General features: G+C 42.6%; 1 protein-coding gene across 6 annotated transcripts; it reads right to left on the bottom strand.

The window, feature by feature from the left end:
• Positions 1–4,404: 4,404 nt before the first annotated feature.
• Positions 4,405–23,383, bottom strand: emsy (EMSY transcriptional repressor, BRCA2 interacting). 6 transcript variants are annotated; one of them, XM_023430931.2, is made up of 20 exons: positions 23,156–23,383; positions 21,287–21,395; positions 20,979–21,078; positions 20,793–20,867; positions 20,411–20,586; positions 20,164–20,319; positions 18,806–19,065; positions 18,459–18,714; positions 18,051–18,269; positions 17,569–17,718; positions 16,961–17,134; positions 16,703–16,839; positions 16,367–16,540; positions 11,259–11,469; positions 10,887–11,054; positions 9,532–9,687; positions 9,101–9,231; positions 7,787–8,377; positions 7,199–7,603; positions 4,405–6,186 (listed from the first exon to the last, which is right to left on the bottom strand). In XM_023430931.2, the coding sequence occupies exons 1-20, from the start codon at positions 23,156–23,158 to the stop codon at positions 6,004–6,006; spliced, it is 3,834 nt and encodes a 1,277-aa protein (XP_023286699.1). In that variant the 5' UTR covers positions 23,159–23,383; the 3' UTR covers positions 4,405–6,003. The 6 variants fall into 6 exon arrangements, with proteins under 6 accessions (XP_023286699.1, XP_023286701.1, XP_023286700.1 ...); XM_023430933.2 differs by having other exon boundaries at positions 4,405–6,174; XM_023430932.2 differs by having other exon boundaries at positions 7,199–7,600.
• Between the last annotated feature and the right edge of the window lie 213 nt (positions 23,384–23,596).

Below are 23,596 nucleotides of genomic sequence, written 5' to 3'. Positions count from 1 at the left end.
AAAATGGTTTCTTAAGAGGAGGCTTGACCAAAATAGTCACTTAGTCATAGAGGAGAAATCAACAGGTTTTGGAAAAGAAAGTGAGAAGAAGGGGAAAATGAGATTCGTCCTGTATTGTCTCTTCCAAGGGGAAAGTCAAATATAAAGCCTCATTCCCAAAACATGTACATATTGCTTTTATGAAACTCTTGAAAAACCCATTGGTCCAGTCACAGAAATACAGGGTTTGCAAGTTAATGTTAAAGCTAATTATCTAAAATATTACTACACTGTCAGATCCGTATATGAAGAAGTGAATATGCATGAGTGTAGAACTTAACAGTAGAAAAATGACCTTTACATTTGCTTTAAATACTACAAATAATCAAACCACCAATAATTGTAGAATAAAAATAAAACATTATTTTGAAAAAAACCCAATTTAATAGCCATAATACCTGCAAAGAGTAAATAGGTTATCGATCAATATCACTGACTTAACAATTACTTGAACAAGGCCTAAAAAAAGTAATGTGATTTCTAAAGTATTGCACTAATTTAATAATTGCCTCACTTTATCCCAATCACAAAATACAGTATATTCTAGTCTTGATGTTGTTTGTGTGAAGCGCTGTTTAACATAAATACAAAAATAAATAAATAAACAGACTTTTTGGGAAATTGTGGTTGTAAATAACTGTTTTTAACTGTTTCTTAATTAATCAGCAGCTCGATCAATAAAGGAAATAATGAAACAGCATTTAGAGCAACATGTAACATTTACAGACACTATTATTGAACGGTTAAATTAATGAACATAACATGATTAATACTCAGAGTCTACACACCCACAGTTGGCAGGCTAGTGTCGGATTATGACCTCTTCCATTTTTCTGCTGGATCTGCGATGATCTGTTCAGACGTCATACTGGACAACTATAACGTAAACACATGAGTGATAGTGATTCAGCCCCGTTTCCATCTGTTTCAAGTCAAGAATCTGTCTTCGGGAGAGTATCAGCAGAGATGGGTGTGAGTTCTCTGCGTGATTGGATGTGCTTTGCTCCGTGAGCTCCAGGTTGGCAAAGTGAGAGCAGACAGCATCCTATTATTCATCCACTGTAATCCCAGCGATCCCACTCACTGCTCGCTATCCCGATTTATCACCAAGCACCATGGGAAAGGTCAGAGGTGACTGTTTGCTTTCCGTAGTAACATGAATGTGATGTTTCTCTGTGTATTCCACATTAAACTTTCTGTTGTCATTGTTGTTATATTTTCATAATACCACTAAACAGCTGTTGTGCTGTACGTCTGTGTTTAAACATCGCGGAGGGCAGCAGACAGCAGAACACACACACTCAGGACAATGGTATCAAACATCCTGCATCTGCTGTTTGTAAGAAGAAACAACAGACATATTTACTCCACCTGCTTTGAGGTCTTTCCAATAACACTGTGTGTCTCAGAGGCCAGGTTGTTTGTGTTATGAACAGGACAAGATCTTAGGCATATGGCTGTGAGATAAACACAATGTCAGGCCAAATTTCCTACTTTATTGTTCATGCACATGTAAGGAGTTTATTTATTGACTGACGTTAGGCTGCGATTAAAACTAAAGGCGAGAGGATAACGTAAGTTTGCTTGGCAGTTGAAGAGGATTGTTAAAGTTTCTCTCAGCAGGTAACCTGAATGTTTTCTGGTCTTAAAGATAAGGTTCACACACACATTAGGACTACTACTAATAACTTTCTTCATTTTTTAACTTTTTGTCTAATGGTTTTCTCACACTCAGCACCAAACAGCATAAAAGACCAAGTTAGCAGCTAGCTGGTGAACATAGTGGGGCATTTAGCAGACTAAATAAGGAAAGTGAAAGACGGTCTCATATTCACCAGGTGGCCAGAAACATAACTCCAGACTGTTGCTTCATGTCTGCTGGACGTGTAAACAGTCAACTGTTTACTAAAACATTCAGCATTTCAACTTTATAAGGTGATAATATGTCCATGTTTTGGTTTTAGCACTCTGCGCTGCCCCCATGTGGCTTAAACAAACAAAAAAAAAAGAATCAATTAATGCAGGTTTAATTGATCACCACTGAATTCCAGCAACTGAACTCCAGCTGCTCAGGTCCAACAAAGAAGCTTTTTTTTCCCAACTGATGTGCTCAGGAAAAAAATTTCTCTTTCGGACTTTCAGGTTGTGGTTCTACACTGAACCACAATGACTCAAAGAACTCTCCGATTTCATACAAGCTAATCAATCACAACAAGAACTCATTGTGGCTCTTCTCTGGCAATGGTTAAAAAAAAAAAGTATTAACCTTTGGGAAACATTTCCCAATGGTTTTATTTTTTTAAATAAACCCTTTGTTCTGTTGAGACATATACATATTTTCTAGACAGGAGGAACCGGTTTCTGAGGAAGACTGTGAGCCTTCCAAAAAAGAAACATCCAAAGCGAGGAGTCAGTCTGACTAAGGGGCAAAAAGAAATGAAATCAAGTAAACTCAAGCTGAAGGAATGCTGCTCCAGCCCCCGTGATAGATGACAGACATGTTGGAGGAAACTCCTCCCCGGCCCTTCACACCCGTAATCTCTCCTACAGGGTTCAACCGACTTTAGAATAGTTGACAACAATGCAAACAAACCACCAAACACAACGTCTCTGGGTGTAATGCGATGAGGAGTCTTAGTCATTGGATCCAGGTCATCAAATATCTACTCTCCAAGTCAAAAGCAGCTGGCCTTGCTTGGTTTTTGAGGATGTTTCATCACTCACCCAAACGGTTTCGTCAGCGCTTTTCTCCCGAACCGATGAAGGATTGATGAAACCTCGAGATGAGAGCGTAATGGTAAAGTCCAGGACAATGTGACGGCTCACCAGCAACTACCCTCTCCTGAAAATGCTGCACTGCAACAATAAATCCTCCTTGCTATTTTCTTTCTGAAAGATGAAACTGAGGAGGCAAAATTCAACCAAACTGAACTTTGACCTCATGTATGCAGAACTCCGATCTGATTCTGGCATTAAAATCACGCAGGCAACCATTTTACTGAACAGAATAATGACAGAAAAGTTGGTGCTTTTGTGAGTCGGACTCGGTCACGTTCTGATTTCGTGCAGTTAAATTTCTTCCTTGTGCAATTTGATGGATATACTAATTAATTTAAAGCATTTAACTGTTACAAGTCCAAATCAATCATGAAACGCTGTTGAATTGTACAATAACAAGAACATGGTAGTCGTGTCATTGCTCAAGACGACTGGAGACAGTTGTATGATTGCAGAGTGGACATGAGCAAACTACATTCATTTGGTCAAAAGGCACTTTTGTGTTTCAGAAAAATCCTTAATGTAATAAGTACGTGGATGTTGTATAAACAGCATGTAGAAGCTGCAGAATGGTAATTGCAGTAACTCAAATATGACTTGAATCTCGCTACTGTATAAAACATCAGAGGTCATTAGGGTTCATACTCTGGGGAACGCAAATATCTGCTTAGTACTTAAGATAATTCACTCTGAGTATGAGGATTAAATCTTCTATCTATACGTAAAACACAGGGGTGATACGACTGTTCCTTTCTCAGGCAGGTGAGTCAGCAGAGCAGGGTAAACTGTGCTATCCTGTGGGACTCTGACACCATTATCCAAGCGGGGGTGCAGGGTGGAGGGACGGTAAGTCAGCACGCTCCTAAACAGAGCCACATGTCCTTAGGTCGAGTCCAACCAATCAGACTCCGTGGGCTGGATCTGCGCCCCCCAGGAGCCCGCTGGATCACTTTCAACATGGGGAGGTACAGCGCCAGTGTGGAGCTGGACTCTACCAGGGAGCGAGCATTAAAGCATTTACAAGTGTGCAGAGCCAACAGAAAAACCTCCAACACCTCAGCACAGTGTCCTATAAACATGAAACCTGGCTCAGATTCTCATTATAATGCAATAAATATGGTTTTATACTTGCCAGTAGGAGCCACCATAAATTCCAGACATTTTTCTGGCTGCCTGAGCCAATGTCAGGCCAAGTGTAAGTAAATATATAATAATTGTACATGGCCAAAAAATAGCTCCCAACACTCATAAACCCCTGATATATATGTGTTTTTAAAAACTCAATATGTTGTAGTTCAAGAGCTGTGCAGTAATGTAACTTTTTTTTTTAAGTTGACAAAAAGCAAGTTTGATCCCAGTGACAGAAGAGTCCTGTGAAATATTAAAAACATGCTACATATATCATCAATAACAGTGACTAGAAGACCAAAGCTAATCTGTATGACATGTAAACTACAGAGGAGGATGGGCTGATTAGCAGTTACCAGAACATACAGTAAAAATGACAATATTATAGTTGTGAATTAACACAGGGGTTTACTGATGATTCCAGATGTTGTTCCAGTCTTTTTTAAAAGGATGAGTCTGTTTCTTCAGATATTCTACACGTTTATTTTTGTCAGGACATTTTGTGAAAAGACTGAAACCAGCAATGACTTGTTAATTTTGCCGTTGTCGTCCAAAAACTATAAAAGACACATGGACGAGCCCACACAGTTGCACCGGGCGAACACGGGCACCTTCACCATCCTGCTGCTGGAAATACTCACTGTAGCTCCAAAGCCAGATGTTCACTGAAAACTGGGAAACTTGTTTAGAGCTGAAAGTCTCTATATTTCTGTCCTGTCGCTGCAGGATTTACTCCGTCAGTGGGAACAAATGAACTTGGAACTAGTGCCGCAAACACAGCAGGGAAAGATAACGTATTAACAGACAAATTAAAACACTGTTGGTTTCCGTCTTTTCATGGGATTGTTATGACGATAACAAAAATATAGAATCTTGCCTATGTTATACTTTAAATAAGATCATTTGGGAAGTTCACTGCACTCATGACACAATGCTAAGGTGTAAGGAGGCCAGAAAAATACGACATAAAAGCAGCTGACAGCTTCAGGTGAATCTGAGTATAAAAGTACATGGTGGCTTCTTCATTTTCTCTTTCTACAATCAGAAGCTTTTAACCAATAAAACTATATAAACTGACGTTTCTACTCAGCCTCAGATTTATTGTGTAGATTAAATGATTTCTCTCAACTAGTCCTCTAGTTTGAAAAGGTATAAAAGAAATGCATAGTTTAAACACACTATGACATTGTTAACGTTTCTTAGTGAAACTCCCACAGCAACTTTTTGAACTCAAGAATATATCTTACAAAAAAAAAGAAGTTACATTGCTTAATTCATTTTTTTTTTTTTACATTACACTTACAATGAGCAGTAACACATATGTTGGACTCCATCCTTCCTCCAGGACTCTATGTTCCACAGAACAGTTCAGTCTGCTCCAGCTTTCTTCTCTCTTCTCAAAACTTAAATCCCATAAGCGTCTGAGTTTTCACTGTTACAAAGTCGATCAAAGGCGAAACAAAAACAGTTCATCCGACGATAAAACCTTCAAGTCATTAAAAGACGTTCATATGCAACAGGAGAGTCACTCTGTACAAAAATCTGTGTGACCGAAGTTACTGGGAAACATGTATTTGAAACGCTCTGGACAAGCTTCAACATAAATGCAGGCCTGTAAAAACAGTGTGTTTTGGAAATGCATTACAGCGGCACAAGGCACAGCACCAAAACTTCCAGATAATCTATTTCATAAATGTGTAAATGTCTTGCAAAGTCCTTTAAGTAACAATGTAAACATACTGGAACAATTGAAGATGTTTTGAGAGGCTGCTGTCCAACTGTCTGGAAATGGACTACAACTAATCCTTTCACCTCACTCCCACATTTTACATCCAGCACTCCTCGCTGGCAATAAAAACCACATGTGCCATTAGTTGTGGGGAGGAAAAAAACACTAGGTATATTATGAACAAACTAATATTTTACACAACTGAAAACATTCTTGCTCTTGCTCTATAAAAAAGCAACCAGAAGGTCTTTGTCCGCTGGGTCCGAGGCCTCAAACAAATCGCTACGTCTGCTCGTTCCGCTCCCGTCGGTGTCTCTGACGTGGGGCGACTACGGCTGGTCGGGGGGGCTGGCTGCCGCCGCCTCGTCGTTGCTGCTGTCCACCTCCTGCTCCATGGGGCTGTCCTCCTCCAGCTGCTGGCTGGTGTAGTTGGTGATCTCCAGGAAGCCGCTGGGCTCCACCACCACGTTGGACTGGCTGGAGTCCGGCAAGATGGAGTACTGAGGAATCACCTGCAGGTTGTTAGTCACATCAGGTTTTCAGTCAGTTCACCTTTCACTAGCGTTACACGTGTGAACTGACTATAGAGCTGAGCAAATTTGATCCGATCACAAGTGGTAATCTCTAAGTTGTTGGTGTGAACGCACCCAAGACGCATTGAGGACGCATTTGAGATCCGTTCAGAGGTGGTCTGGACCACGTGTCCACATTCTTTTAGCAGCGGCCGTAGTCACAGTCTGATTAGTCCCAACACAGTTTGATAATGAACCCAAAATACAACAACAACACATACTGGTTCATTTGCAGATAAAGCGGGGAAGTGAGATCCCATCGAACTTAGAGCTGTCCACTTGTGATCGGATGTTAATAGCAGGTCTGAACAGATCGTGTTTGATGTGAACATTGACTGAAGCTCCTGACCTTTATCTGCTCTGCTGCCACGTTTGGCTGATTGGATAATTACATGAATAAGCAGGTGTACAGGCGTTCCCAATAAAGTGCTCGGTGTGTGTATATTACAATATAAATGAAGCGAATGTTTCTGTTCTGCATAAACATACTGTTCACCAGCTAAGATCTCTGGTTTTTGATTGGTTTGTTCCGGGGATGGGTCTAACTGCTGGTATTTGGAACTGCGATGTGCTTCAACAGGTGAATGTTGGTATTTTCCATCTGTGTTGAGACACATTTTCAGCTTTGAGTTTCGGGAATAGTTTCACTGGGGGAATTTGCTTATTGCCAAGGGACAGACGAGGAGATTATTAATACTGTCATATCTGGAGTGGTGCCATGTGAACTGGTTAGACAGAGCTTCATTTATGTGACGTGATTGGTTGTGAGTGCGCCGTTGAGCGATGAACTTCAGTCAATATATCAAAGTTTCTAATTTTCTTGTGTCACGTAAGGCTGAAAATGATTGTGAATGTTTGTTATATTGTTTTAACAAAGAGGTCAATAAGTCAGAGTCATTCTGACGACGCTCTGTGATTTATTACCTAGATATTTCTGTAATACACATCTTACCTCAATAACCTCCAGGTCTTCTTTGCTCCTCTGTGCAGTGAGGCCCTGCATGCAGCTGAACTGCTGCGTCTTCGTGTGGGAATGGTGCATGGCGGCCCCGGAGCTGCTGATGAACTGGCCAGAGTCCAGCGTCCCCGACACCGCCTGGACCTCCAGGGCTTTCCCCAGGGGGCCGCAGTCGCTGGAGGAATCCACCACCATGGGCTCCGTGCTCGGATCGATCTCCGCCTCCATCATGGAGATCTTCAGGATGTCCGACACCGAGGGCTTGTCTCCGGGGGGCCCAGAGCTGGACTCGGGGATCAGCTTGGCGGCGGCCTCGCCGCTGCTGAAGACTGGCGACGTGTGGTGGGAGCTGCCGAAGGTGATCTTGGTGACGGTAGCGCTCTGTGTGATGATTGGCTGCTGAGGTGAAGATATTTTAATGAGGGAAAAATGCTGATTTAAATTCAGAGAACTAATGGAAATCAAATATTTGACATTATATTTTATAGCATTTGCATGTGACTTTAAATGCTTCTCAGGAAACAAGTGCCAAGTTGTTTATTTCTTGCTTCCTGCCTGTCGTGTTGATCTTGAACCACTCACCTGGCTGGACGCAGTCTTTTCAGTGCTGATGGGGTGGTGCGCCTGCAGTGGAGGAGGGTGGGACATGGGTGTGTGCAGGGGCCTGTGGTGGGACGTGGGGGCTTGCTGGAGCTTCGGGAGCTGCGGCGTCACAAGGTGCTTGGTCGGTGTGCCCGGGGTCGTGACCTTCGGCGCGGCCTGCACCGGTGCAACCAGCGGTCTGTCTTTGGGGCTCTGGGTTAAGGTCTGGGGCTTGGGCTGACTCTGCTCTCGTAGCTTAGGGAGTTTCTTAGTCAGAGGTGGAGTGGAGGGGAAGGCGGTGGAGGAGGAGGAAGGCTGGCTAATCTGAGGTTTGCTCTGCAGCTGTGGTGGTGGCGGTGGCGCCTGGGTGGGGGTTGGGGTGGAGGTGGAGGTGGAGCTGTGCCGGCTCTGCTCCGCCTCGGCCTGACTCACAGGTGGTGGCTGAGCGCCCGTGGAGTGGGTGGTTGGCTTCACGGGATCTGCAGCTGGTTGGGTGGAGCGGTAGAACAATCCCGTCTGGGGGTCCAAGGTGTCGCCTTCCAGCTCGCCCGCCTCTAACACGGTCTCAGTTTTACCAAGGCTGTCAGACGGCTGAAACAGTCACAGAGGACACATCAAGAGGAGAGGAGGACACTTGACTCATCCACAGTGAGTTAAAGGAGCAGAGGGAGGAATACAACAACGCAGCAATATTTCTGTTCATCTTTCAATAAGTAATATGACCTCATGCTTTGGCAACCGACTGTATGTTTCTGTCTGCTCGTGCCGACAAATGAGACTGGAATTAGGAAAAAAAAGGTTCTTATAAACAGAAACTTCCCTGTCATCACTGGATGAGGTACCACATTATATTACTAAATTATCTCAGTGATTTATAAAAGGTGATTTCAACCAAATTCCCAAAAGAACAGTCTCTCTCCCTGTGTACAGGTACTGATGCAGACACCTCGCTGTGAAGGGTTTTCATTGAAACTACGCTACTTTCGACTAAAGAATTAGTTCCTGTCACAGCGTGTTTTGTGGTACTGGCCCTTTAAGGTTGAATCTTGCAACACCGTTAAGATGAATAACAAGGGTCAAAATTTCAGATCGGGAAATCAGGAGCCTTGGCAGACTCAGAGAAATAGATAAAAACAAAACTGACACAATGTGATTTGTCTTTTCCGTATATGTGGGCTGTGTTTGGATTGTGCGCAGCTATCTACTGAATATATTTACTTATTGGCTAATGTGTCTGAGCTAATACTGTCAATTATAGAGAAGGTCAAGTACTTAAGATAAGAGTACAAGAGTATTAGACTGAAGTGTCCTCACCACTTGGCTGACGTGAGAAGCTGCGGCTGCAGACGAGACGGCAGCCGGTTTGTAGGGCTTCCCCAGCTGCTGACTGGAGGACATGACCACATCATCATCCTCCGAGGACACTCCCACTCTGCTGACTTTACCTGGCAGGGGAACCACAGTCATGCTGTCAGATAATCATATCACATATAGGTCAGGCTGAAAAAACACACACACACACACACACACACACATACACATACACACACGCGTACACTCTGTTTTTCCGGTCGAAGTAGAAAAAAAGAGAACCGTGTTTCATCATGCCCAATTTGCGGTTTTAGTGTGAATTTAAGTTACTTCCACTGAAATTGAGAGCTGCCAACCAAAAACAGGAAGTGCACAGTGTTGAGTCATTTACATGTCACACACAGTAGGTCAGGTAACAGAGCGGAGAGACGTACCTGCCGTGATGTACTCGGTGCTGGGTTCAGCCTCTGAGGTGGAGGGTCTGGGGGACTCCGGGCTGGGCTTCTTCTCCTGGGCCAGCTGGATGGGCACGGCCAACTGGCTCAGGTCAATAGTGTGCTGCCTCAGTTTGGACTCTCCTTTCTCCTTAACTATTGGGAAGGACAACACTCGAATTCAACATAATGTATCAGATCAGCCATAAACTCATACAGACAAAGTGACTATATGAAGGCCCCTGTACAATTTGTTCACTAGTGTCACAATAGAGCAGTGTTTTTAAGACCCACAGTCCTGCCAGTGGTTTCCCATAATCACATCCTTCTGCAGCTAGCGACAAAGTGCCAAGAGACGCTACAATACATAACCGAAGGCAGAGCAGAAGAAGAGTGCTACAGAGTTACCATGGATGTAAACAAGGTAGGTTTCAAACTGTTAAAAAAATAAAAATAAATCAGCTTTATGTTTTACAAAGAAGGAGAAAAAACAAACTCCACACTGCACCTTTACATTTTCAGAAGATGTTAAAAGTGTATCAGGAAATGAGGGATGATTCCCTCTGAGTCACTGTTTAAAGTAGAAGTGGATTATGAGGCGGCTCTGTTGTTGTACTGGTGGAACTGGTGCTGTGAAAATGTACATTACCCTGAATTTACCATGACAACAGGTAAACATGGAGGAATTTCCATCAATAGCAAATTAAAATGGGAGTGGATCATAACACAGGGAAACCTTTAGCCAAATTATGATAAAATATACAGCACATGATACATGAGATGATAAAATTAGGAATACACATCTGGCACTAATATAAGCCTGTTCCAAATAAATGACTGTCTCTCTCTGCAGCTGAAATAAACCACTCAGGTTTCATGCACTGAATCGCAATCATCTCATCAGGGATTTTACAGCCGGTGAATCCGTCTAAAGAATATCACCACCCTCAAATATTCCATCCCACATGTTCACTCATCCACCTAGTTCCACAGGTTTCTACTGTGAGAGCAAAGCCTCAGGTAAAATATCGTAATCACTGCTGGCTGGTGGCTCTTTGGACTTCAGTGGTTCCAAAGAAGTCATTGATGTTTGCTTGATGACATGTTTTTAATAAAAAAGTTTAGATCTTCTTCGCTAAAACTATCAAAGCAAAAGGCTGAGGAACACAAAGCGTGGGGACCAGCTGCTGGAAAGATGGAACAAAGATGGATCTGGATCCTGGTCGTTTACAGCAGGAATATTTTCAGTCAGTGTGTGTACAGGTGATAATTTTCCCGCCCGCCTTCCATCTTTCCATCCACCCCTCCCTTTATGGTTTTCACGTCTGCAGCCTTTCAGTGACATATAGGCTCACCGGTTGTCTGTTGTAACTCCAGCAGGGCTTTGATGGTGGAAGTGGCGGACTGGGATTCCCCGGCAGACACCTCCTGATAGATAATAGTGGGGCTGGACTCCACAGCTACTTCCTGCTCAGTCCAATCCTGCTCTCTGGAGGACACCACATGCACTACAGGCTGCGTCTCTGAGGAACGATGGAAACAATGTGGGACAAATTTACATTTTTATGGAACCTCACAGGTTTATTTTCACATTCAATTACAGCAAACGGCAGTTAATGTTCTTACAGAGGCAAAAAAAAAAAATGCACATAAGCAGCGACAACTAATTGATCTGACCTTCCTAACTCTTGGCTCTTTGCCCTGGAAAAGGGATAAGAGCAGGATACCTTGAGCACTGCCATGGGAGACCTCACCAGCTAAGCTGCTAGTCTCCGTGAAGCTGGCGACCTCGTCCTTTGTGGAGCCGTCCGAGCCCGTGGTCTGACCCTGACTCAGGTCTGCGGAGCGGGTCACCTGCTGCAGCGTCTCGGTGACCAGCTGCCTGGTCTGTTCGCTCACCACCGCCGTCTGGAAAACTGGCTTCGGCTTGATGAGAACCTGGAAGGAAACATACAGCGTTCTGTAAAGCAGCGATCCAGGGATGTTTTTGGCTTATAGACTCTCCTACTACAACCACTTGCATTGGCAGAAGCTGGATTTTTCAACTTTCCATCATTACTTTTTAGAGATTTATTCCACTTCTCTGCTTACTTGCTGACTAGTTGTGTTAATTTTTACATAAATAGTCAGATCTATATATATATATATATATATATATATATACACAAAAAAAATTTGAATATCATGGAAAGGTTGTTTAATTTCCATAATTCCATTCAAAAAGTTAAACTTTCATAGATTAATAGATTATAGGTCCAGGGCCCAAAATTTAAACGATTTCAAGTATTTATTTGTTTATTTTTACATAATTTGGGCTTCCAGCTCATAAAACCCACGAAAACAGGAATTCAAAAAATTAGAATACTGTGAAGAAATCAGCCCAAATTTTGCAGGGCATGAATGTTTTAAACTGAGTGTCAAACACTAATCATCTACTAAACTCAAAGCACCTGCACAGGTTTCCCCAGGTGTCATTAAATTGCTTCAGTTCGGTTCAATAAGGGGAAGACTGCAGACATGACAACTGGCCAGAAGACCATCATTGATACCCTCCATAGGATGGGTAAGCCACAAAAGTTCATAGCTAAGGAGGCTGGCTGTTCACAGAGTGCTGTGTCCAAGCATATCAATGGAAAGTCTAGTGGAAGGGCAAAATGTGGCAGGAGAAGATGCATCAGCAAAAGAGATGAATGTGGGCTTCAGCGGATTACCAAACAGAGAAGATTCAAGAATCTGGCAGAGATCCAGAAAGAGTGGAATGAGGCGGGAGTCACAGCTTCAAAAACATTCAGACGCATCCGGGAGATGGGCTACAACTGTCGGGTTCCTCGGGTCAAGCCACTTCTGAACCTGAGCCAACTGGGCCAAGGAGAAGAAGGACTGGACCGTTGGCCAGTGGTCCAAGGTCCTCTTTTCCGATGAAAGTAAAGTGTGCCTTTCATTCGGGAATCAAGGTCCAAGGGTTTGGAGGAAGACGGGTGAGGAACAGAACCCAAGCTGCTTGAGGTCCAGTGTGAAATATCCACAGTCAGTCATGATTTGTGGTGCAATGTCCGGTGCAGGTGTTGGTAAACTCTGCTTTCTTAAATCCAAGGTCACTGTAACAGTCTACCAGAATGTTTTAGAGGACTTCATGATTCCTTCTGCTGAGGATCTGTATGGAGATGCAGATTTCATCTTCCAGCAGGACCTGGCCCCTGCCCATACCGCCAGAAGCACCAAAACCTGGTTTGATGTCCATGCCATCACAGTGCTTGACTGGCCAGCCCACTCGCCGGACCTAAACCCCATTAAGAATCTATGGGGTATTCTCAAGAGGAAAATGAGGGGCACCAGAGCCAACAACAAAGGAGAGCTGACAGCAAGCATCAAGGAAATCTGGGCTTCCATAACTCCCAGGCAATGCCACGTCGCATCGAGGCAGTGATTAAGGCAAAGGGATTCCCAACCAAGATTGACATATCGTTTTGAAAGTACCATATTTTGATTGATTTTGATGTGATCCTAATTTCTTTCTTTTTTTTTTTTTTTGCAAAAACTGAGAAGTAAATGGTGATTTCTTCACAGTATTCTAATTTTTTTGAATTCCTGTTTTCGTGGGTTTTATGAGCTGGAAGCCCAAATTATGTAAAAATAAACAAATAAATATTTGAAATCGTTTAAATTGTGGGCCCTGAATCTATAATCTATGAAAGTTTAACTTTTTGAATGGAATTATGGAAATTAAACAACTTTTCCATGATATTCTAATTTTTTGGAAAGGGTCTGTGTGTGTGTGTATATATATATATATATATATATATATAAATAAATAAAAGTGTTTTGTTTTTTAATCAAATCATTATTTCTGCTTTTTCAAATCGAGCTGAGCTCCAAAATATCTCTGGCAACTACAGAAGCACCCCAGGGGTACAAATGCACTTGCTTGGGAGTGACTGCTGATAAAAGTAGATTTCTAGGAGTCGGCACGATGACATTAGCTGGGGACGTTATCTTCAAAAGGTTTCTTACTCTTGAATAAGATATCTGAGTCATATTTCCGTCTGCTTTGTTACATCACCAAAACCTCTTCCTTATTACTGGAACAAAAGTTTTGCAGACAGTTGCCATTTTCGTCACTTTCCAGTTATAAAACTTTGCTGCCATTTTCGTTGACTTTTAAAAAAAAAAAAAAAAAAAAAAAAAAAAAGTGTTGTTGCAGTTGTGACTAATCTACTTTGTGGTTTTACTGAAACTGCCTATCATCGCTGTGGGTGTTAAATACAGTATGAACTGTATGTGTACACTACGCAAAGCTAGATGATCACTGATCTCAATTTCCCCTTTACGACTGAAAGCAAAAACTGAATCCAGACTAGATGAGTTTGATACTGAAACAATGACATCCTGTCTGTGGATGAACATGGACACACTCACTCTGACCTTCATAAAGGGAACAGATGATGCTTTTACTTTTAAGTCCATGACGCAGCAAAAAAACATCTGGAAACTGGCATGATGGAGAATATGTTCTGACACTTACGTTTTAAATTCTAAATCCCCAAAAGATTTTTTTTAAAAATGAAAGAAATATTGCGGGAGATTTGGGTAAAGAATTTGATCAGCAGGTTATCTCCGATATATAAGAATTTCTACAGAACCGATCCTTCCTCGTTTACGCTTCGAAAATAGACGTAAAAACCCCCAGAAACAAGAAACACCTACAGTGATGTCTGGTTTCATTGTACAGGCCCACCACACCTTAGAGATCACAGAATACAAAGAAAATACAAAAACATCACAGTCAAACCAACCGACAAGATTTTTGAATCAATTCTGACTTTACTATATGTTTTAGTATGAAAAGCTCTACAGAGCTTTTGAGCTTCTAGCAGCTCGTTGTTCTTCGCTGTTCTGCTTCAGTCTCAGTGCCGTTGTCAATGTTTTCAGCAATCAGCCCTCCAACAAACAGCAGACAGACAACGTCACCTACAAGCTGGTGAAGCTGGAGCATTTAGCAGGTAAAGAGCCAGTTATTTTTTGTCAGGTATAGGCAGAGACCGGACCAGAACTAAAATGAGAATACAAAATGTAATTTTATAGTAATGTTTGAATGTCCAGGAAGTCTGATTGGTCCTAGATTTCATTCTGCAGCACGAGTAAACAAGTTCAAACACACAGCCGGTCATACAGAGCTACGAGAAGAACACGGAGTCCTGCAGCAGATGGTCTGGCCCCCCACCGACTCCTGATCTCAGCATGATGGAGTCAGTCTGGGATTATATGATCACATTTTATTTATCAAGATAATTGATAAACAAAAACACAGCGTTATTTCTGAAAGCATCGTCACTGTATTCTTGACAGGAACGTCGCTGACTGACTGACTGACTGACTGACTGACTGACTGACGTGCGAACTGAGCGATGAGGTTACACCCTTGGTGGGCCGGCTGACAGTTGGAGGTTGGTTATTGCTCTTTCAAAATGATTTGGCACAGTTTCTATTACGTCTTCAGGAAGCATTGAGAGGTAGTGTTGCCAACTTAGTGTTGCATGTTTTTTTTTTTCCCCTCAAGAAAAAGCACCTAGCAACAAATCTCCTGATATCTTGGAAAAAATATTAGCTACTTTCCATAGAAGAGAGTCACCTGTGTTGCCATGGGAGCATGAGGTCGGGCTTTCCCTCCGCAGACACACCTGAGTGCACGGCAGCTGACGGACATGAATGAGCTCTTAACTCTCTCTCTGAATGATTATTTTACAAGTAAATACAGCCGAAATCACAGCACAGTCTTCGTCTTTAACATGTGTGTTTGGTGATTTTTAATCAGACGACGTCCCGGTTATAAAGCGGAGCAGCAAGCTTACAGACAAAGTGCTGAAACAAGCTGACTCTAAGGCTGAATGCAAACAAGATGCAGTCCAGCCATATACGTTTTGACATAGTCTTGTTTCGACAAGTAGCTCAGCGGTGTCTTTGTCAGGTGACGTAACTCCATACGAATGCTAATGTTGCTCCACGTCTGCTGGATGTGCACATAGGAAACCGACCTGATGACTGAGTCAACTTTAGAAGGTGATAATATGTGTTGTGGTTACAGCCTGTCGCTCTGCCCCCAACTGGCCAAAATAATCAATTAATGCAGCTTTAATATCATATGTCACAAACATGATCAAGCTGCTTTAGTCTACAGCTGTTTGACCTGAATGAGCCACAGACCAGACTGCTGTCAGTCAGTCAGTCTGGCTCACAGACATTTAGATTCATTTCTCTCCCTGAATGAGGGAAGTAAAGGGAGGAAGAGGAAAGGTCCGTGTTAAAGGCCCTGTATGAATTTTTATGCCTATAGAACAGGGGATTTTTTCTCTTTTGTTTGAACTGGTGCGCTTAATTAAAAGCTCTCACTTCTCTGGAAAATATCACATGTAGTTGTCACCGGATTAATGACTGAATGCACAACCCAGAAGACAGAACTAACCTTCTTCTGGAGAATACTAAAATTAACAATTTGTTCTCATTTTCAGAGAAATTCCTCTTCTGTACTGACTTTACAACTCACACATGTGCAGCACAGATTTTTCAGTCAACAGGTCGTATGAATTTCCACTTGATGTTTGTGAATAATCATATGATACCCTCACAGGCCTGTGGTTAGCCAGGAGCTGATGATGATATTTACAACATTTTAATTTCATTTTAACTGAATTTGAAAATGGAAAGTTTAAAAAAGTGCCTTTAAAGTTGGATTATACCAGAGCTGTATATTGGTGGAGTAACTCTATAATAAAATAAAACAAATAAAAAGACAAAAGCAGAGGCACATTTGATTAGCTGGTGGAGAGCCGGTCTCTACCTGAGTCTTGCCCTGCTGGCCGTACACGATCTTGGTTGGGATGATCTTGGTGGCGGTGGACTGGGATCCAGAGCTCATGCCTTTGGGCTGGGTTACAATCATCTTGGTGATGGGTCTGGAGGCGGTGATGATCGCTGGTTTGGTCCCCTGAACGGCCTGTAAGCCCTTCTCACCCTGAGGCACAGCAACACACAGTTTAGGTTTAATACAGCACATCAGACTACAAGCAGCAGCATGGGAGAAAAGAAAAGAGATGTACAGGAGATATGGTCAGCGAATGATCACTGATGATTGAAGACCTCAGTGGTAGATACCAAATTGCCGTGTTTGACTGACCCCAGCATTTAAAAGCGTGGTGACCACGTTCTTGCCCGGCAGTCCTTGGATAGTCGCTCCTTTTCCTGTTGTCTTCTGCACCACGATGACATTTGGCTTGGAGGTCATGGGGATGGTCGTGATCTTAGTTGTCGTGCCTGCGGCAGAGGGAAGACGATATTTCATCAAACAATAACTGATCACGACAATCGCTTCTGATTGACGTTGGTGTGATAACAGCCGTCCATGCAGAGCTGTTATAGCATGGTGTCCACTCACCAGACACAATGTTGCTGCTGATGATTTTCCCGCCCAGAGTGGCCAGTGACTTGGGCACAACAGTGATGATGCTGCCGCTGGTGGTCTTCACGTAGGTGGTGCCGCCACTGGAGGCTGATATTCTGGCGCCGATGTTGGGGCCGACAGTGGGTCTTGTATAGGTGGCCTGAGAAGCTGCATACAGAAATACAGAGTTACTATTAAACAGCTAGACCAGGGTACTGTACATCAGTCATTTTTGAGTACTATTCTGCAGAAATAAATTATTTCTATTATTAGATTGTTATTAGTACAGGTGCATCAATGTTTAAGCAGCATTTTATTGTTGTAATTGCTTGAGGCGGAGCTGGTTTTAACTTTATATAGTGTTAAATAGTTCAGTCCAGTGGTTCTCAACTTAGGGGTGGGGCCCCTACAAAGGGTCATGAGATAAATCTGAGGTGTCATGAGGAGAAGAACAGACTCTTTCCCTAATCTTTGCTTTTCTGTGAGATATTGTACAATTTTACCTCTTTGAGTCTGAAACACGCCAAAACGCCAAAATTTCATTCACTGGATTAGATTTGATTTTACAGCGTGTAAACTGCCACGAGTTTCCAATCACCCACCTGTGGGCTGAGTGACCAGTTTGGTGGTCATGATGGCTCCGTTGCTACTGACGACCATGATGGGAGAGGAGCTGCTGCTGGACAGAGCCACTGATGAAGGCTTGGGCAGGATTTTGCTGGGCTGAACCTGCTGAGTGATGATCTTCACTCCTACATGCACACACACACACACACACACACACACACACAGGCAATGTGTTTATTCAGTGCAGAGGAACAAACAAACTGTCTCCTCAAGTTATTTCTTCATGTTGTATATGTTTTTAAAAGTGACATTATGAGGTATTTAGTATTTGAACAAAATACATAGAAGTATACAAGTAAACAGTTATTTCATTAGAAGTATCCTAATATGTACATTAGCCGTCGCTTCCTGAGAACTACAATGAAATTTAAAAAGAAAGAAAGAAGAGAGTAGGAAAGATAAAAAAAACAGATAAAGAGATGAAGAAAGAACGAAACACCGAGTTAGGTATCCTTACCGGACTCTTGTTTGATCTGAATGGTGGGCTTGGTCCCAGGGGAGGTGGAGGTGGTCTGGGTCTGACCGACGCTGGAGACTCCTAAAGGTGAGCTCTGCTGCAGCTGTTTGGGCGACTGCTGTTTGGGGAACTGGGCCAGGATTTGAGTGGGTGACCCCACCAGCGTCTTGGGTGAAGGAAGTCTGGCTGAAGCGACCTTCACTCCAGCTGAACCACCAGCTACAACAGTGACACACTGAAGGTGAGGCTTAAAGCCGAACGAGACAACATAGGAGTAGCTGATATTCTGGTTCTATGCTGCTGTTATGTTAGCATGGCTACTTGCTCAAACTGACACAAACAGCAAATTATTTAGAGTCTATTTGCATTAATGGTCTGTATGAGAATCTTAGGAATACTTATGTTTACCGAGGAAGGACCTACACGGTGCGACTGTCGACATGACCACTGAGGGAGTGGAGGACACCACTGTGGTCACGGCAACGGTGTTGGGGTTGGTGGAGGGGCTGGAGCTGGCAGGAAACACCACTGTCTGTTTCTGGGTGGGCGTGGTCAGCATGGAGGTGGAGCCCAGCTTGGACACAGCTGCGTTGTTGTGGGCGTGAGACTTGGACAAGATGTTGGGCACAAAGTTGGAGCTCGGAGAAGTTGTCACAATGATCACCTGTTCGAAAAATAAGACGTTTAAACTCTCAAGTGTTGCGTAGAGGGATGTGTTCAAGAAGCATCAGAGCATGTGAGGAAGCGTCACTCACCTTCTGTGTGGTGGTGTTGGTGGTCTGGATGGTGGGCTTGGTGAAGGTGATCTTGACGGGGGACAGGTGGGGCGGCAGGGAGTTAGCGATGCTTTGCATTATGTTGCTCATCTTGGGGCTGCCGCTCACCGGCACCGTGATGTTCTTGGAAACCGGCGGAGACACCTTGGAAACCTCCTTCAGCATCACCGGCGACGAGCTGGAAGAGTTGGTCCGCCTTCGCTTGCGAGGCTTCTCGTCTTCATCGGAACAACTTACACCTGAGAGGAAAATGGAGGGTAGAAACTCAGGATATCGCTGGAGGATGCTGCTAATTCTGTGTAGGGCTGCAACTAACGATCATGATTTACTCTGTCAATCATTTCCTTGATTAATCGAGGAATCGTTTGGTCTATTGAACGAGAAAATAGTAAGAAATGTCCATCACAGTTTCCAACCAACAGTCCAAAACCCAAATATATTAAATTAACTATAATATAAGACAAGGTAAAGCTCACACTTGAGAAGCTGAAAGCTGTAAATGTTTTCCGTGCTCGCTTGAGAATGTAGTTAAACCATTCATTGATTATTTGAACGATTGCCGATTAATTTTGTGGCGATTGACTAATAGATGAATCCTCCTCGTGATGTACATGTGAAAAAAAAGTGGCAAAGTTTATAGTGTAAAATCGGTAAAGTTGGCAACAAACATTTGAAACATCTCCACTTTAAAATCCAGATTTTGCAAGTTCCAGCTCAAGTTCTATATATAAACCCAGAAATCCAACAGATGCAACTTTCAACCAGTTTTGCAAGTATAATTCACATTACATCTTTAGTTAATAATGTTCAGACATCATCTCAAGTCTCATGCCTTTCCTAAATTAGCCTGCCAGTGACACTGCTCATACCAACTGTTTAATATGCAGGCACAAATTGGCAGCAGATGCTCGTGGAATTGTCAGATCCAACCCAACAGATCCTACGAGACTCTGTTTAGAAAATCTAAAACCCAGCCTGAGTAAAATCTGCGCTGTGGGGAGGATTTCTGTATCAGCTGTCATGTGGAAAGCCTGAGCTGTCATTTACTGTGAAAAAAGATGAGTTTCCATCAAGGCATTAGATACATTTGGAGTGTTGAGAAATTGCTGTTGTTGACTGAGACTGATGTAGAAAACTGTCAGTGATGAGTAAACAGGTCTTGTAGCGCCCCCCTCTGGCTGATCAGTAGATTTATTTTTTTGACAATACATTTATCTATAGTAAATAACTCTTTCAGCTAAATGCTCTGTTGGTTTTATTTTCCTTTCCATAATTGTTACAGTATGTCTGTCTGCATTTAGTTTTTCTATCATTTCATATTTGATGATGTCACTCACTTTTCACGTAGACCGTGCTCCCGCTGGGCAGCACCACCACGTTGGATGTGGGGCTGGGTGGTCGTGGGGATTTCACTGTGGCTCCGATAGTGCCGCTGGTCGCTGTGGCGCTGGTGGAGGTGCAGGTGGTGCTAGTGTATGAGTAACATACAACCACTGCAGGGAGGAAATGATGATGATAAATGTCATTTAATGTCTAATCTGTTCGAAAACACCCTCAGTGGAATACAAAGTGCTTCTTGTCTACCTTCTTTGTTTCCTGTTTCAGCTGGCAGCAGGAGGGAGGCATTCTGATTGGCTGTGGCACTGGCCACCGCGTTAGCAGTGACAGTAAAAGCTGTCTGAGGGACCAGCCTCGGCATCAGGGGAACGAGGCGGCGTCCTTCGATAGACCATTCAGACGAGCTGTTAGGACCGGACATGCTGAAAAAGATAATATGCACCATTCAGTTCTTCAGTCACTATTTTTAAAACTACTATCCCCAGTCGAGTGGTGTACGGTGGTACAGTGGTGCAATAAAATACACAAGTTATTAAATCAATCTGCTTATTCCATCTGTGGTGTTACTCAACATAAGGCAATGTACTGCACATGGTAAATGACACTCAAACATCAGCTCTATACTCACTGATATGCAATGGTGGTGAGGCGTTCATCATTGACAGCCCTGCGGACCTCTGCACGATGGCGCTCAGTTGAGATACTGGGTGGATGGGGGAGTGGTGACAGGTGGACAAAACAAAATCAGTGTGCAAAAACTTAACAAATTGTTCCTCTAAATCAATACATTTTAGAATATGTGGGAAACAATTACCCAAGGATTTTAGTGAGTTCCCCCAGGAGATCCTTCTTGTCCTTTGTCAGGTCTCCTTGGGCTCGCAGGGCGCTGATAACTCCAGCATAAGCCTCCAGCTCTGGAAGACACAGTCACACACATCAAACACAAAGCAGCGCTGCAGGATCTTGTTCGACAAGTGGAGCAATGACACCAATTAAATGTATGCTGATCTTTTTCTAACTGTCGTTTTTTTTTTTTCACACAAAAAAGCAGTGTAATGTCCAACTTTTCATGTTCAAGCCAATTGTTTATGATCACTGTGACACAAAAAGAAATAATCTTACCCAGTTTACGGAGAATTCTTTTGCACTCATCCCTGCCCAGGTCAAGGATGGTGGGCCATACCACCGGCATGGTACCAGTCAGCACCGGTTTCTCCAGCTGAATCATGGGCTAAGTAGAGGGATGACAATAATGCATTTATGAACACATTTCCCATAAACCATACTGCTGCTTGCTGCTGCCCCTCCCAGACACTGCGCTGTGTGTTTATTTCAAAGAGCCTCAACAAGGACGAGAGCCAGTGAAAGCTCTTGACAACAGCAAAGTATGATGCTATAAAAGTCTACACTGAGGAAATAACATTTGAGCTAATAACTGTGCAGGAGCAGTCTGACTGACAAGATAATTATGATTCATACATAATTATTGCATGTTGAGTGGAGTAAACACAGTGTGTGCAGTTTTATTTGGGAACACTGATGTACTTTAATACGTGCACTTGAATCTGATTGAATCTTATTCCTCATAAAGAATCTTTTCTGTAACTGCTAATTAGCATCACTCATGCAGCTTTCAAGCAAAGCATGAATAAAGGTCAAAAGATAGCATGATGAGATGTTTATGTGTGGGAGGTGAGGAGCACAGGAGAGGTGTGTACCACAGATGTTATTTCATTTTTGTCACTGCTTACAATCGCAGGATTACAACATTTTCTATCTTTTAATTGTCAAACTGAGTTGAAGTGTCTTTAGTAAAAATGTTACTAACAAACAAAACAGTTAAATAAATCAGTTACGACATATTCATTTCTGATTTACACTGCATTTAAATTAAAAGTCAGTCAGCAAAGACTACATCTAACTATTGAGTTTATTGTTTTGGTTGTTTCCAAAAGAACATGATTAGACCTATAAGTCTTATACACCTGATACGGTGCATTTATCAGGGCACATTTTCAGCAACAGATTAATATACGTTTGGTGCTCTACTGACAGGTTACTCCAGCAGTTCTTTATGTCTGTGGATGGAGGTTTATTTTGAGGTTGTTGTAATGCATCAGACTGAACTTTGGAGCAATCAGACACCTCCTAAAGGGCATTACCTGATGGATAGGAAACTATACATCTAAAGAGCTGAAACCTTTTTCACAGTACTGTATGTGGTATTCACTCAATTTACACTTCAGTGACCATGTTCATGGTAATAAAGACGCATGTCATCCAGTTTGTGTAATGCACAGATGTTTTTTTGTAAAGCAGCTATCCTAAATTCATTCATCATTGGTTCAGAACTGCATTAACAAATCTAGCTATTTAATCTTCGTTTTTAATGGCACAAACAATATAGGAAGCCAGGATAGGAGCATGTTACCTACACGTTTGTTTGGCACATAGAATATATTTCCCCAGGCTCCCATATATTACAATAAAATCTTAACTTTTCGTAGTTTGCACTGACAGTACCGCCCACCACTGGGCATCTCAGTAACTACAAAACACTGGGAGCAGGAGGCCAACCACAAATGAAAAACTGGATTTTAGTTAGTTCAAATGCTGCTTAGAGGTCAATCCCTATGTCGGACACAACAGAGAGTCCTAACTGTTACAAACGCGTATGTGTTTATAATCTGGTTCCGACATTTGACATGCAAAGACACATATAGGTTTTCATATTTTCTGGGTCAAATTCTGTTGGTACAACGGGAAACGGAACGTCCTGCTGGGTGTACGCTTTCATCAAAATACCCCATCATCTACCGCCCTGCAAAAACACGCAGTAACATCAAAATACATCCACACAACGTTCAGAACGACACGAGATATCTTAGCAGGGTGAACCTCCGACAAGTCACAGCATTTTTTGGTTTTTAGAAAACCTTTGCGATGGATGATGTTAGCTTAGCTAGTTAGCTAGCCAAATCAATGTCTTACCATCCGTTAGCAGGACAACTTCAAGGCCTTAGAAAATCCGAGATCCAAACAAACATGGCTGAGCACAAAGCATTTAGCTTAGCTACCGCATCCTGTCGTTATTATGCAGTAAACTGGGACTAAGAAAAAAAAAAGCTAAACCATTAAAACCGCCCTATCTCCCCAAAGATGTACCAGTGTTTACGTTATCTGCTAACTAGCTGCGGTTGGTCTGTGGATGTATTGGTCTCTTCTTCTTCGTGACAAATATGAGGGTCCTAGATGCATTGCTGGCGCAGTGCTGCCACCTATAGGCCGCTTAGCCAACCACAGCTGCCAGATAGATAGATAGATAGATAGATAGATAGATAGATAGATAGATAGATAGATAGATAGATAGATAGATAGATAGATAGATAGATAGATAGATAGATAGATAGATAGATCATTTATTTATTAATT

The sequence above is a fragment of the Seriola lalandi genome, unplaced genomic scaffold (assembly GCF_002814215.2).
Source record: "Seriola lalandi dorsalis isolate HSWRI2012SDOR001 ecotype SW California unplaced genomic scaffold, Sedor1 jcf7180002054914, whole genome shotgun sequence".
Classification (NCBI taxonomy): Eukaryota; Metazoa; Chordata; class Actinopteri; order Carangiformes; family Carangidae; genus Seriola; species Seriola lalandi.
Note: the sequence above shows the minus strand (reverse complement) of the source record. Positions and strands in the feature narration are given on the sequence as shown.

Excerpts from the sequence above, each read along its gene's own strand:
- emsy (XM_023430931.2), bottom strand. Across the intron at positions 17,135-17,568 it reads ACTGGTCACTCAGCCCACAG|CTTCTCAGGCCACCTATACA; the intron begins GTGGGTGATTGG and ends TTCTGTATGCAG. Across the intron at positions 11,470-16,366 it reads GCCAGCAGGGCAAGACTCAG|GTTCTCATCAAGCCGAAGCC; the intron begins GTAGAGACCGGC and ends GTTTCCTTCCAG.